This window comes from Oryx dammah, unplaced genomic scaffold (assembly GCF_014754425.2).
Source record: "Oryx dammah isolate SB20612 unplaced genomic scaffold, SCBI_Odam_1.1 HiC_scaffold_15, whole genome shotgun sequence".
In the NCBI taxonomy this organism is placed as follows: Eukaryota; Metazoa; Chordata; class Mammalia; order Artiodactyla; family Bovidae; genus Oryx; species Oryx dammah.
This window is the reverse complement of record NW_024070199.1, coordinates 34,720,001-34,735,085: the sequence shown is the minus strand read 5'-3', so window position 1 is coordinate 34,735,085 and position 15,085 is coordinate 34,720,001. Positions and strand designations below refer to the sequence as shown.

At 43.3% G+C, this 15,085-nt stretch overlaps 2 protein-coding genes across 5 annotated transcripts in view; both read left to right on the top strand.

Annotated features, from left to right (window-relative positions):
* Window positions 1–6,487, top strand: part of PRDM10 (PR/SET domain 10) — a 93,370-nt gene extending 86,883 nt beyond the window's left edge. The window contains exons 21-22 of the mRNA XM_040255866.1: window positions 984–1,087; window positions 3,520–6,487. Coding sequence (XP_040111800.1) covers window positions 984–1,087; window positions 3,520–3,717 — 302 coding nt within the window. The 3' untranslated portion in view covers window positions 3,718–6,487. The remainder of the gene's footprint in view (window positions 1–983; window positions 1,088–3,519) is intronic.
* A 1,864-nt stretch (window positions 6,488–8,351) lies between these two features.
* The window catches only part of NFRKB (nuclear factor related to kappaB binding protein), a 33,721-nt gene continuing 26,987 nt past the window's right edge, over window positions 8,352–15,085 (top strand). For 3 of the 4 annotated variants that reach the window (XM_040255861.1, XM_040255862.1, XM_040255858.1), the window contains exons 1-3: window positions 8,379–8,446; window positions 10,785–10,996; window positions 13,665–13,866. In XM_040255861.1, coding sequence (XP_040111795.1) covers window positions 10,862–10,996; window positions 13,665–13,866 — 337 coding nt within the window. In that variant the 5' untranslated portion in view covers window positions 8,379–8,446; window positions 10,785–10,861. Of the gene's footprint in view, window positions 8,447–10,784; window positions 10,997–13,664; window positions 13,867–15,085 lie in introns of all 4 variants that reach the window. The other variant, XM_040255859.1, reaches the window with a different exon arrangement.

Here is a 15,085-nt window from a genome sequence, read left to right as displayed (position 1 = left end):
CACACCTAAAAATAAATTACAGTAATTGTTTAATACCGTCAAATATCCGGGGTTCATATTTCTGTGACTGTCTCATAAATGTTTTAACAGTTGGTTTTTCAAATTGGGTTCCAAATAAGGGCCATACATTGCCATCGATCATGTCTGTTCAGTTTCATTTAGTATATGTGTTCTTTTTCTTTCTCCTAAGTTGTAGTTAACATGTTGAAGAAACTGGGTCACTTGTGTTCCCTTCTGGATTTTGCTGTTGACATCCCTGTATTGTCATTTAAGATGCTTCCCTCTGTCTCTTTTATTTCCTATAGATGGGCAGTTATGTCTAGAGGCTTGATCAGATCAGGTTCTGGTTTTTTTCCCCCCAAACACGCCATAGCTGTTGATATATACCTCCATCAGGAGGCATGTGACGCTTGTCTGTTTCCTTTACCCCGCCATTTCATTAGGCACTGCAGAGTTGTGCTGTTCTGATGCTATACCACTCTTCTTCTTTTTTAATAAACATTTATGTACTTGGCTGCATGAGGTCTTAGCTGCAGCACACGGGATCTTTTAATTGCGTCATATGGGACCTTGTTCCCTGACCAGGGATTGAACCCAGGCCCCCTGAATTGGGAGAGCAGAGTCTTACCCACTGGACCACTAGGGAAGTCCATTGATTCTATCATCCTTTATACACTTACTGCTAGGAAACTTCCATAATGAAAACAATTTTATATTAACTGTCAGGTTATTGTGGGGTATAATTTGCACAGGAACGGCAGGATAAATGCTTTAAATACTTGGCTCATCTCCTTAATTTACCAGTTTTCAAAATAATGAATTGTCTCCTTGTATTATCTAATCACATCAACATAAGCCTCTGGGAGCAAGCGAACCTGTGGAAAATGACTCAGGAGGGAAAGTGGTCACTGGTGAGATATTTGTTTTTACCACTTGTATTGAAATCTGAGACCACCGAACTGTGGTTCTTTCCTGTTTTTCAGCATCAGAGATTCAAATGATGACACTTCCCCCAGGTCAGTTTGTGATTACAGACAGTGGTGTGGCAACTCCAGTCACCACTGGCCAAGTGAAGACGGTCACTCCGGTAAGCTGTGCTGCTTGGAGGGTTTTTCTGTTTCCCATGCTGCACCACCCCTGCCCTCCTCCCAAACTCTTCTTCTAGACTCTTCCTATCTGAGTTAGAAGTATGTCTTCTGTTTTCCCATAATATCTGTGGTACTGTATTATAGCACAGCTTATTTTAATTATTGGTTCACCATCTTTTCCTAGTAGGCAGTGAATTCCTCAAAAGCTGGCTCCTAGTCTTTATTATCCTTAATGTCTTGCACAGGAGGCTGGGCTATAGCAAATACTCGAGAAAGATCTATTCAATTAATAACTACAGCGAACCTTCTGGATCCATATTTTATTTCTTGTGTTATTGTTTAGTCACTAAGTCACGTGTGACTCTTTTGTGACCCCGTGGATTGTAGCCTGCTTGGCTCCTCTGTCCATGGGATTCTCCAGGCAAGCATACTGGAGTGGTTGCCATTTCCTTCTCCAGGGGATCCTCCTGATCCAGGGATGGAACTTGCAGATTCTTTTACCACTGAGCCACCAGGGAAGCCCATACATATAGATATATGTAGATAACTGATCATCTTTTCATGTGTTTCTTAGAAAGTATATGTGTCTTCATGATTGTTGATCCTCAAGTAGGGAGAGAATAATATAATGAATGTGTTATGAAATTCTTCCCTGACCAGGAATCCATACCCTCTATTATGAGAGCAGAGTCCTACTGACTGGACTGCCAGGGAATTCCCAGCCATATATTATTTTGTTGTATTGCACCTGCTACCTTTGTTTTTATCCTCACTAGGTTCTTCTGGCCTGCCTCTGGAAGACAGAGTGTGTAAATTTAAATTAACAAAGATATTCTTAACTGGCCTGGGATATTGAGATGTGCCCAGGGGAAGACTGATTACTGCCCGAGAGGCCTCAATGTGTAACAGGGTAGTTTAGTGGCCTCAGAAACCTGGCTTTTTTTTTTTTCCCAAATCACACCAAGAGCTCACCCATTTCTCAGCACACGAATTCATATTAACTAGACTGAGGAGAGTTGTATAACTCTGGAGTAACACTTTTGTCATGGAAACAGTAACTAATGTAAAATGGAATGGTCTCCTTGGCATGATGAGTGAAAATTTTGCCCTTTTTTTGTGAGTCCCACAAGGACTTACTGACTCTTTTTAGGCCCTACCACAGTATACATGGGGCTTCTCTGGTGGCTCAGTGGTAAAGAATCTGCCTGCCAGTGCAGAAGACTCGAGTTCAATCCCTGGGTCAGGAAGATCCCCTGGAGAAGGGAAAAGGCAACCCACTCCAGTATTCTTGCCTGGGAAATCCCATGGACAGAGGAGCCTGGTGGGCTACAGTCCATGGGGTCGCAAAAGAGTCAGACACGACTGAGCGACTAAACAACAACAGTATACACACAAACAAATTTAATGTACAGTTTTGTTCATAGATGATCTGCAGCCCACCTGTGAGCCACTGAGGTGTCCGTGGACCCTTGGTTGAGAACCAGCCCCCTCCACCTAGAGAAAGACCCATTCGGGAAACTAAATGCTGATCAGAGAGTTGCTTTGAAGAGCATGGACTCAGAACATATGCTCCAGATAAATCAAATTCATATTTGGCTGTGGCTCTCTCTCCGGACAGTCCTTGGAAAGGCTGCTATCAGTTTTCCTCTGTGACTTTTTTCTCTTTCAGTCTATATAGCTGACCCATCTTCCTTCTGACAGATACATGTTTTCTTTAAAAATGTTAAGGTAGCTGACATGGAGATGTTTTTCATCATCAGAGGGAAAAATGAGGAAAAATTAAGACAGTGTATGTCTTCATAAAGTCAAATGTATTCAATGCAAAGGACTTTATTCTAAGACTGTGTTCTTCCTGTTCTGCTGTAAAATGTCTCTCATCTGACAGCAGCACTTAAAAAATGATTTCACTTGGCAAATTAAAATTTGGGAACATTAATTCTTACTTTAATTTTGCTGGGTCTTTCAAATTCTGAACTCTGGGAACCACTGATCTTGACTTGGTGGGGGGTCATTCTGCCTCTTTAAGGATAATTTAACTATCTCTTCTTTGATCCATTTTGTATTCACCTTTAGACATTAATTGATACGGTCACCTTATTTTATGAATTTCTAAATTCTTAGGGACAATATATAGCACATTTCCTTTGCCAGCTAGGTTACCATCATGGTGCAAATTTCTGTACCTGATGTTTCTCACTCTGTCATTTGGTAGGACAACTAAGGTCCTCCTTTAAGTCACCTTTGTAGTCTATTTCTGTGGCTGAATCATCCCCCCAAAGGACTTAGGTAAACCATCTCCCCCCATAGATGCCTATTTGGGTTCCCCTTATAACATTTCTTTGCATATTCCTTCTCTCCTCCGCCCCCCACCATGGCTCTCACTCTGACATCTGGCCTCAGATTTCTAAAGATCCTTTTCTTCCTGCTCTAGGGTCATTATGTGTTATCAGAAAGTCAGTCAGAAATGGAGGAAAAGCAAGCGTCTGCTCTCTCTGGAGGAGTCCAGGTTCAGCCAGCTGCACACAGTGACTTGGACCCCCAGACCACCAGCCAACAGCCCACCCAGTACATCATCACAACCACCACCAACGGGAATGGGAACAGCGAAGTGCACATCACTAAACCCTAACTCCTACCCTCAAGCCAGAATCAAGCAGTCACATCATGTCTTTTCTTATTCATATGTCTGGAAGCTTCTAACACTTACAACTCCTTTTTAAGATTTATCATTCACTCAAGAGTTTGGAAATCACAGTTTTGATCCTCACCAGGGCTTATTTTATCCAGATCATCTTTACCAAGTGGACTCTTCAAACCCTAGGAGTTCCCGCCATGGGATGGAGGACATTCAGATTTCAAGATGGAAAAACTTTGCCTTGCTCTTGAACTGGTTTTTTAACACATGGATAAGCCTTACTTTTCCTTTGTGGAAATATTAAGTGATGTATTGTATTGTACCAAAGGTGGAGAAAGGATGTGCGAAGTCCACGGCCACTGGGCTTCTTAACCCAAGCCACAGCACCAAAGGCAAAGGGGCATTTTGTAGGCGCATAATAGGTCAGAACTGCTTCCTCTTGTGAGTTTGCATTTTCAATAATTTAACAAAGGGAGCCCACTGAATATGAAAATTACAATGATGAAACCTTATGATTGTCTGAAGGAAAAACTGTCATCTAAATTTTTCTTACTGCTGATTTTTAAAAAACTTGCCATTTTGGGGAAAAGCGCTTTTGGGCTCTTGGTAGTGCTTTGCACAGACCCTGGTCCTTAGCAGATTAGGTCAGAACCTCGTGTTCTGACAGATCTTACTTTATTACTCTGCAACTGTGGACTCCCTATACAAGGAAAGGTTGCTTGATGTCAGCAGAATTTAAACTCCCACCTTAAAGCTTGGCATCCCATTCTCTGGTTGAACTTGTATGAAGGAGATACTGGAGATGACAGTATCAAGGAAAATGGCTAAAGCAACTATACAGAGAGTGAGAAGCACTGAGACCTCGTCCTGCCTTTCAGGATCCGTTTACCACTCATTGATAAACAGGCGAGCCCTTGCTCTTCCCAGGTGTACCTGCAACCCTCCCTCACAGTGTGCAGTGTATTTTAGTCCTTCCAATACTGTCTTAAAATGAACATTCTTTCAGGTTGGATGGAAAGGTGGTCCTCCTTATTTCCTAACACTTTAAATATATTGTAGTTCATCTGGGCCTTTTGGTAAGATAACTAACTTCACACCTTGGGGAAAAATTTTTAAAGGTGGGACCATTTATAATGTCTGTTAGGGCAATTATAAGGGATCTAGAAGAAACCCAATCTTCATATTACATTGTTAGTTGGGAGAGGGAGAAAATTCTGCCTCAATGATAGTTTTTCTTATCATTGTTCCTGTTTGGGAGTCTTAGTAGCTATGAATTCAGTGGGGGAAGGTATTTCCCTTCTTTTTACTGTACATTCCGGTTGTGCACAGAAAACATTGCAGAAACCAGTATGTATTTTAACAACTTTTTGTGACATACATTTTTAGAATAATTATGGAAATGGTAGAATTTATCATTCTAGAACAGGAAGACTGACCTTCAGTTTCAAATGAAGTTAACTAATTTATTTTATTTACATTTCTGGGTAAAAACTGGCTCTACAAATTAAGAAGTATAGTAGCTTCTTTATGGTAAAGATACCTTTCTGAAAAGTAAACAATTCTATTGAAGTAACTTTACTAATATGTAGATTCTGCACTTTATTACTGAGACCTCATTCATGTAGTTAGCCCTGAAAATTTAGGCACTAAGAGAACCTAAGAGTTCTTAGGTAGTCGTGTGGAAAATGAAAATGGACTCTGTTTCTTTGGTAACAAAGAGGTAATGCTGATGTTTTCAACAGGAAATACAGACTGTGTGTCACAATGTAGAGATTCTGAGCCCCACAGTCCTCCACTATGATGATTACAAATGCCCTAGTGTCCTGCCTCAAAAGATTTGCGAGGTAAAGAGTATCAGGCCCTCCCAAAGGTCCAGTTTAGTTTTTTGGCCCTGTTGGGTTCCTTTTTTATTTGAACCAGCAATGTCCCTCCCTCCCCTCAGGAATAACTTATTGACTAAGATGGAAAACTATCATTGAATGGAATGTTCATTTTATGCCAGCTATTTCAAGTTTTAAAATACACAGAAGAGAAAAAACATGGTGGAAGGACTTCTGTCTCTTTCCCATCGAAGTTATTTCTTTTCCTTTTTTTTTTGTCCTTATGTGGAAAAAGTAAGGACTCTAGAACTATTGATAATTTGTATATGATCAACCAGAGACGCAGGTATGGCAGTTGAGCCAAACAACTTTGCTTTAAGATCAGGTATTCACATTTATTTTAAGGTAATGGATTTTGAAAAGGACTTGGATTTGAAGAGATGGCAGATGGTAAGCCATCTAAGACTCAATTTAAAAAAAAAATTTTGTAGCCACTGTTTATACTGTGGTCTCTCCTAGGACACACTGGCACTGTAGACTTCAGTGCAGTGTGGAAATTTTGGAGTAGGTTACATACAGATTTTACATTTTTACTGTTTGGTTTGTGCCCACATAAACAGATATTTCATCATGTAAACTTTGTTATTCTGGAAAAATCTATTGCTTTGGTCTTCTTGGTTTTCTTCTTGGTCTTCTTTGGTTTTCTGATTTGGAATTATCCTTTCAAAAAACTCTTAAGATATGTAGGGCTAAAAAGCACTTCATGAGATGCTGAAGCTGACCCACAGGTTGGAAATGTTGACCCTACCCTGTTATTTAAATGTGAACATTTATGTACATTCAGTGAGTTATAGTGTTAATAGTCTTGTGCTACTCAGCAGGTGTAAAAATTAATAAATATTTTTTTTAATAAACATCCTTCTTGTTTGTATGTGTACAAAATACAGGAGCTTCTGATAGTTACTTTTTTTTTTTTTAATAGTACAACTTACATTGTTTTGACTCTTTAGTTTACTCTGGTGTGGTCAGAGACATAGGTCTGGGAATTTATGGATGACAGTATGGAATGTTGTTCCCCTGCCCTTTTACTTGGTGGTGTGTAATTCCAGACCCCTCCCAACAATCTAAAGGGCAGAGTACATCATGAGAAATGCTGGACTGGGAGAAACACAAGCTGGAATCAAGATTGCCAGGAGAAATATCAATAACCTCAGATATGCAGATGATACCACCCTTATGGCAGAAAGTGAAGAAGAACTAAAGAGCCTCTTGATGAAAGTGAAAGAGGAGAGTGAAAAAGTTGGCTTAAAGCGCAACATTCAGAAAACAAAGATCATGGCATCTGGTCCCATCACTTCATGGGAAATAGATGGGGAAACAGTGGAAACACTGTCAGACTTTATTTTTTGGGGCTCCAAAATCACTGCAGATGGTGACTGCAGCCATGAAATTAAAAGACGCCTACTCCTTGGAAGAAAAGTTATGACCAACCTAGATAGCATGTTGAAAAGCAGAGACATTACTTTGCCAACAAAGGTCCGTCTAGTCAAGGCTATGGTTTTTCCTGTGGTCACGTATGGATGTGAGAGTCGGACTGTGAAGAAAGCTGAGCACCGAAGAATTGATGCTTTTGAACTGTGGTGTTGGAGAAGACTCTTGAGAGTCCCTTGGACTGCAAGGAGATCCAACCAGTCCATTCTGAAGGAGATCAGCCCTGGGATTTCTTTGGAAGGAATGATGCTAAAGCTGAAGTTCCAGTACTTTGGCCACCTCATGCAAAGAGTTGACTCATTGGAAAAGACTGATGCTGGGAGGGATTGGGGGCAGGAGGAGAAGGGGACAACCGAGGATGAGATGGCTGGATGGCATCACTGACTCGATGGACGTGAGTTTGACTGAACTCAGGGAGTTGGTGATGGACAGGGAGGCCTGGCATGCTGCGATTCATGGGGTCACAGAGTTGGACACAACTGAGTGGCTGAACTGAACTGAACTGAAGAGGCAGGCGTGCAGTCAACAAGGGAACAGAGATTGGCTTTGTTTGGAAACCAGTATTTTCCAAGCAGGGAGGAACACTAGTTTGGCCTGCCAGCTTGTCTGACATATTTCTATGCAGATAACAGAGGATGGTCCCTGAACAACTGATTGGAAGAAGCTGTGTAGTAAAAAGTTCGAAGCCGTTCAAAATAAAACCTAGTGAGTTAGAAGAAAGGGGCTTACTTAGGTTCTTAACTATCGAGAATAGTTGATAGAAAGTATAGTAATAGAGAGAGGGCTATCCAGTTTGATTTAAAATGCATTTTATATGTGTGTGTACTTTCTTTCCGGACGTCGAGGATCCAGGGATGGGAGAGAGAATTGGGGCCACGCCGGGGTTAGTTGGAGCGGCACAGGCTCTGATCAGCATTCTCCTCGATGAAATTTGAGAAATCACAAAATAGGAGCTAACAGCGCACCACGTGGCTGGTACAAAGATTCTTGGATGGAAAGTGCTCAGGTGCCAGGAGCAGCATATTGCGCTCCGCAAACGTTAGCTAATAAAACTGCATTCACTCACTCGTGCTCCGGAGCTTCAGCTCGCGCCCAGGTAAAGACTGGCCACACCCGGTTCGCCCTCCGGACACTTGTAAGCCTGGTGCGATCAACGAGCCAGACAGCAGCCCTCCAAAGTCCAGCCCTGAGGGCTCTCGGCACTACAGGCTTTATGCCTTGCGAGCCCCGCCCCGGCACCTCCGGCCCCGCCCTGAACGCCACGCCCCCGGCACTTCCAGGCCCCGCCCCTTCCGCCGCCCGACCCCGGAGCGTGCGCGCACCGAGACGCCTTGCGGGAGCGAGCGCGTCCGGTCCGGGAGCCCGCGGGCTGAGAGGTGCGGCGGGTTACGAGACCGGCTCCCGCCGCGCAGGTGAGGGAGGGCCGGGGTGGCGAAAGCGTTAAAGTGTCGTGTGGGGAGAAGGGGAGGAAGCGAGTGGTCGGGTCTCCGAGAGTCGGTACTCCCTCTGGCTCGAGGCAGGGGATCGGGCGCGGTGGGAGCCGGGCGGCCTGGGTGGGTGGGAGTTAGGGTTAGCGCGGTGTGGGGGAGGGGCCATGGGCGCGGAGGTGGCGCGGGACCCGGGCCTGGGGGCTCTGGAGGGGTTTGCAGTTTGAAGCGGGCGGCTGCCGCGGCCAGAGCCTGCGGTTTAACTTCTGTGTTGGGGAGGGGCCGGGAAGGAATGTTCTCCCAGGTGCAGAGGAAGGGCCTTGGGGAGAAAGGCCTTCCTGGTTGGTCAAGCAGTGCAGGACGCCGCAAGAGCTAAAAACCCTAAAAACCCTTGGCTTCCGGGGTCCCGACCCTTTGGCAGCTGCCTGCTTTTTTGTGTTTTGAGATTCTCTAAAGAAGAGTTGCAGGGCAAAGGTTGCCACTCGGATAGATTACATTTAGCGATCCGTTCAGTGTAATTGAAGAAACTGGTGAGCAGTTTGAGAAACAGGTGGTTCTCCTAAGAGTCAGGTAAAACTCTGCAGCTGTTACCCTCTTCGGTGCCAGTTCTGGTAAGAGGGCTTTATTCTGAGCGTCAGGTTGCATCTACTTTTTTTTTGTTTTGTTTCTAAAGTTTTGTTAAAGGCAAATGCCATGTGCTTTCTCACCGATGTCAGTAATTTAGGCATCAGAAGTGTTCAAGATGCCGTCCTTCATCGTGTACTGAAGGGTGATAGGACATAGTACCTTGGGGACCACGCAGCTGCTTTGAACAGGAGTCTTTCCACTGTATCATTATGTAGATCTGACATCTCTTCCAGATAACTTGAAATGATTAGTGGAAAGGTGCTTGTTTTAACAGTAATATTCCAGGCCTGCTCTTTATCCTTTGAGAGTTTTTCAGAATGAGAAGTCATTACATGACTGCATTAAGTTATATAAATGCATCCATCTGGAAAAGATTCACTGCAGGCTTCCAGGATTGGAAATAACTGTAGAGAGGACCAGAGGACCAGGTCCTGCTCCTCTTCATCTTAGATACATAAGGCAATTGATAGCTGGTTAGGTAGGATGTGCTCAGAGTCGCTGAGATGAGACTAGTTTGGTGTTTATTAAATCTGTTTTTATTCCATTTGGTAGGAATCAGAGTTGGAGAAGGGAGTTAGCAAATGTTTGTAGAGTGGTTGAGTTCAGCCTCCCCTTGGACCAGTTGTTAATAACTATGGCCTCTGCTTTGCACCTAATTCCAGCCATCAGCCTTATGAGATGCTCTCTGAAAAAATTTTCATATGTATGTTTCTAAAGGTAGCCAACAGTGTTCACTTATCACAGGAAGGAGAAAAATAGCATTATATTTACATGGTTATACATATCAGCTGGACCAACTGAAGTGCATTGGCCACTGTCTTTTAGTGTTAAGAACATGGATTTGCAGTCATGCACACCTGAATTTCAGTCCTATCTCTGGGATTGGGCAAGTTGCTTATCTATTCTGATCCTCGGTTTTAGTATCTGTAGTGCAGATGTAATAACCCTATCTTGCACACTTATAAGAATTAAATCAGGTACATGAAAGGCCTGGCACTTAATAGGCCCTCATTAAGTAACTTAGTGTTACTTTCTGAACTTCACTAGTCTCTGGATTTTCAGTCATTTCTTTTGTGAAGGAACAACAAAGAGTTGCTTGAAAAACAATATTAAGTAAACTATATTAGTGTGAGAGATTTCAAGTGTTGGTTGCTCAGTCATGTCTGACTCTTTGTGACCCTGTGGACTGTAACCCACCAGGCTCTTCCGTCCATGGAATTCTCTAAGCAAGAGACTGGAGTAGGTAGCCATTCTCTTTTCCAGGGGATCTTCCTGACCCGGGTATCAAAACCTAGGTCGATCTTGCATTGCAGGCAGATTCTTTACCATCTGAGCCACCAAGGAAGCCCCCAAAATAGTGAAAGTGTTAGTCTCTCAGGGAAGTCTAAATGGTGGACTCTGATCTAGTTACCATTTAATCTGTAAGTCTCATTTTGCTTGTGTGTAAGATGAAGGTATAAGAAATTCTGTTGATTGGGGAGTTGCTGTAGAACTGTTCTGAGTATTGGGGGAGACCTACTGGATAAGATGTGAAATTCTGATGATATGGTGAGAGGGAGGGAGAAGAGCTGTTTAGCAGTGGTTAGGGTTTAAGGATAATAAGGTAAAAAGGGTTTAAGGATAAGGTAAAAGAAGAAATTAGAGATTGAATATTTTCTGGGTTGGATATTTTGTGAAGGAACATTTGTGTCAACAGATCCCTGGGATTTCTGCCTTTGTGTCTCATGGTCTGACTGCATGGATTTGTCTAGCTTAACCTGTGGAACGTAAACAATGGATTCCTTGGACCATATGCTGACGGATCCCTTGGAACTGGGCCCGTGTGGGGATGGCCAAGGCTCGCGGATCATGGAGGACTGCCTCCTGGGGGGCACCAGGGTTAGTCTGCCTGAGGACCTTCTGGAGGACGTGAGTAGTGACATCCACACCGTTGTTTCCTTCTGAGTTCTTCTCTGCAGTCTTTTCTGCACTCTTCAAGTTTTCAGGATTTTGTGCTCCCTTCTTTCTGATTTTCTACTTTGCAACCAGAGCGATGTTTTAAGTGTAAATCAGTTTAATATTCTGATTAAGGAAGAAAGTATAAGCTGCATTCTACATGTTTAATAACGTATTCACTTGATAATATGGCATAAGCCACATTTTCAGTTCAGTTCAGTCGCTCAGTCGTGTCAGACTCTCTGTAACCCCATGAATTGCAGCACGCCAGGCCTCCCTGTCCATCACCAACTCTCGGAGTTCACTCAGACTCATGTCCACTGAGTCATTGATGCCATCCAGCCATCTCATCCTCTGTCGTCCCCTTCTCCTGCCCCCAGTCCCTCCCAGCATCAGAGTCTTTTTCAGTGAGTCAACTCTTCGCATGAAGTGGCCAAAGTACTGGAGTTTCTAACAAGACAATTTTCAATAGTTCGCTAGGTTTTTTTTTGGCCGCTCAGCCTGCGGAATCTTGAGTTCCCTAAGCAGGAATTGAACCTACACCACTCGGCAGTGGAAGCAGAGTCTTATTATCCTCTGGACTGCCAGAGTAGTCTCAAGAAGTTTTATATTTAAGGACAGAATTATGTGTATCTTTTATATTAGATGTTTACCCAAGTTGTGAATCACGATACAGAATGCATACATTATCTGTCCATAAGGTAACCAGCTTTCTAGTCAATTAATAGTTCATTTCTTGAGATAGTATTAATAGTGTGCTTTTGACCACTTTTCACAGTTGAGCTGTGCAATCATCATTGGCTACCATTTATTTAGTGCTTATTATGTGCAAGGCACTGGATACACTGAAACATGTGTTTATTTGTTTATTTTGCCAAAGTTCAAATATACGGACAGGTATAGAGTATCATATGGTGAACATCCATGCATTCGGTTTGGGGAGATACTTTCATTTAGTCATATTTGGTTCAGATTTTTCTTTCATCATATGTTAAAAACTGTAGATAAAATTAAAGCCACCATTTTGCCCGTATTGCCTCCTTTCCCAAAGTAACAGCTACTGAACTTGGTATATGTCTTTCCCATCCATGTTTTCTTCGCATGCTCTTTGAAGTAAACCTCTGTATGTCGTTCAGGCAGCCAGCAAGCACTTGTTTTACTTAAGTACCTGCTCTATGCCAGATGCTGAGATGCCACTAGTAACGTGGTGTGCAGAAGCAGGTTTGTGCAGGGAGGTCTTAGGGAGCCGGAGGTGCTGTGCTGCCTGCCTGCTGAGACGCCTGCAGGTGGTTGATTTCTCGGTTCTCTCCTGCTTACACCCTTCAGTGTCTCCCTATGATCTGTCCTTGTCATTTAGGATAAAGTGACAAGTACTGTGTTCCTAGGTCCCTCGCTCCTGTCTTACTGTCTGCTGCTTCCCTTGCCCTCTTTCTTCTTGTACTTCTTGATGTTGCCTGGACTTCTGTTTATTTATTTATTTACTTGGTTGAACTGGGTCTTATTTAGGGCAGAGCGGAGTCTTAGCCGATGGACCACCAGGAAAGTCCCTTGAACTTTTTTTTTTTTTTTTTAATTAAAAAGTAAAAGGTGTCTCACATAAGAACATACAAAGTGCACACACATATATACACACATATATATGGAGTTTAAGCAGTAATAAAACACCTGTGGAGCCCCCACTTGAATGCTAACTCTCCTCTTCTCCCTCTCTATTGCCCCTAAAGGTTGCTGCTGTCTTTTATTTGTAGTAATTATTCTTTTATTACTCTGGGTTTTTAACACTTCTGCCTCAGCACATTTTCCTCTTATCCCTTGCCGTCTTAGATGTCACTTTGTGTGAAAGGTGTTCTCTGAGACTGTAAGTCTGGGAGGTGTGCTTCTCCTGTGTACTCACAGGTAAACTTCCACTCCATTGCAATAGCTTGTTTAATTGTTCTCCCACCAGACGGTATATGCACTCGTCCATCTTAGCACACAGCACTTAGGATGCATCCTGTACGTAACTGCTGAGTGGAGAACAGACCTGGTCCTGCTGCTTTGGGTTCTCAGCAGATGCCCTCAGCTCTTCGAGTGCTTGCCTCCCACGTGGGCTTTTTCTGTCCCTCATCTTGAGCTGAACTGAGATGTTCACCATCCTATCCCCTGTTGGCAGAAGTGGTTTCTAAATGAGATTCTCTCTGCTGAGCCCATTTTCCTGAGGATTATTATTTACTGCTGGGTATAAGATTGTGGTTTATATGTAATCTTTACTGATCTCTCAAGTTTTGTTTTGTTTTGTTTTTGCTCTCCTGTGTGGCTATTGGTATATTAGTTTCCCAACCAGAGGTTGAACCCGGGCCCCAGCAGTGAAAGCACGAAGTCTTAACCACGGGCCTGCCAGGGGATTCCTGACAGATCGCTCAAGATTTCAGAATTGAGTAAAGATCAGTGGAATTTTGGTTTGTTTAAAAAACATAAAAACTTGGATGGTGTTGATGGTTGCACAACGTTGTAAATGTACTTAACGCCACTGAACCGTACACCCTAAGATGGACAGAATGGTAGGTTTCACGTTATGTGTATTTTACCACTTATGTGCAGAAAACTTAAAAACTTTTTTTTTTCTCGTTTGCTTTCCTCCTGCTTTTCCTGATTCTCCCAGCCCGAGATCTTCTTTGATGTAGTCAGCCTCTCAACATGGCAGGAAGTGCTGAGCGACTCGCAGCGTGAACATCTCCAGCAGTTTCTGCCCCTCTTTCCTGAAGACAGCATGGAGCAGCAGAATCAGCTCATCCTCGCCCTGTTCAGTGGGGAGAACTTCCGCTTTGGGAACCCTCTGCACATCGCCCAAAAGCTTTTCCGAGGTGTGTAGCCCCACAGTCTTGTCTTTAGAGGCATGGAGGTGGGAACATGCCCTGTTCTGTGTGCACTCCTTTTGCGTTACTCTGCTTTTATGTGCAGACACTGTCCACTCAGTCAAAGTGGTTTCCAGAAGCACTTTGCTGCCTAGGCTGTTCTTTTTTTTTTAATAAAAAATTTTCACTTAATAGGACGCATAAATCATAGTAGGTGTTGCTCATTGATTCATTGTATGAACCCAGCTGTGTAGCCACCACTGAGATTAAGAAGCAAAACGTTATTAGCATCTTGAGGACACCCTTTATGACTAGTCTTCAGAACTCACTAAAGACAGTTTACCATTTGGTTTATCACACATGTGTATGTGTGTGTGATGCCCATACACTTTTTTTCTGCAGAAAAGTTAACACTTTCCCACCAGGCACTTCAGCATATAGTGTGTTTCTTAGCAAAGACGTCCTTCCACATAGACACAGTGTTAATACCACACCCAAGAAACTTCACAGTGAACAGGAAATCGCATAGTAGCCCTTGTTCAGATTTTCCTAGTGGTTCAGTGTCCTTTATGGTCAACTTTTAAATCCAGGTTGTGCTCATGGTTTGTGTGTGGTGTGTGGATTTCCTGTCTCTCAGCTCCCCGAATCTAGGACCGTTTTTCCCTTGTCTTTCAAAATACATTTGCGACAAGCCCAGGACACTTGAATTGTAAAATGTCTTGCTTTCTGAGGAGTTACCATGTTGTCTCCTCACGATATAAATTTGGGTTAAACATTTTGCCAAGAAAGGAAGTGGGAAATTTCATCCCCCCAACCCACCCCCACAGGGGGCATGTGATGTCAGTCTCGCTTCTGATCAGTTGGTTCTATGGTGTCTGCCGGGCCTGCTGACTGTAAGGGCACCTTTTTCCCCCTGTCATTAATATGCAATCTGTAGGGTCGCATTTAGGGACCATGTGATGATCTTATTTTCAAAAAGCCGTTGTTTTCCCCAGTGGTTTTAGCACCCACCAATCCTTTTCTGAATCCATAATTACACTGGGGATTCCAGAATGGGTTTGGGGTTACTCTGAAGTCCCCATTTGCTTTGCTCCCTGTCCCATGGAGAGGAACAGAAGGTGCTTCTCCCCTTCCTGCTTTCTGGGGTGACTTTGCTTTGGCAGGAGCCCCTGAAAAACACCACCTCTTGAGTTTTGTTAAACTGGACAGTTTGAAAGCTGCAGAAATA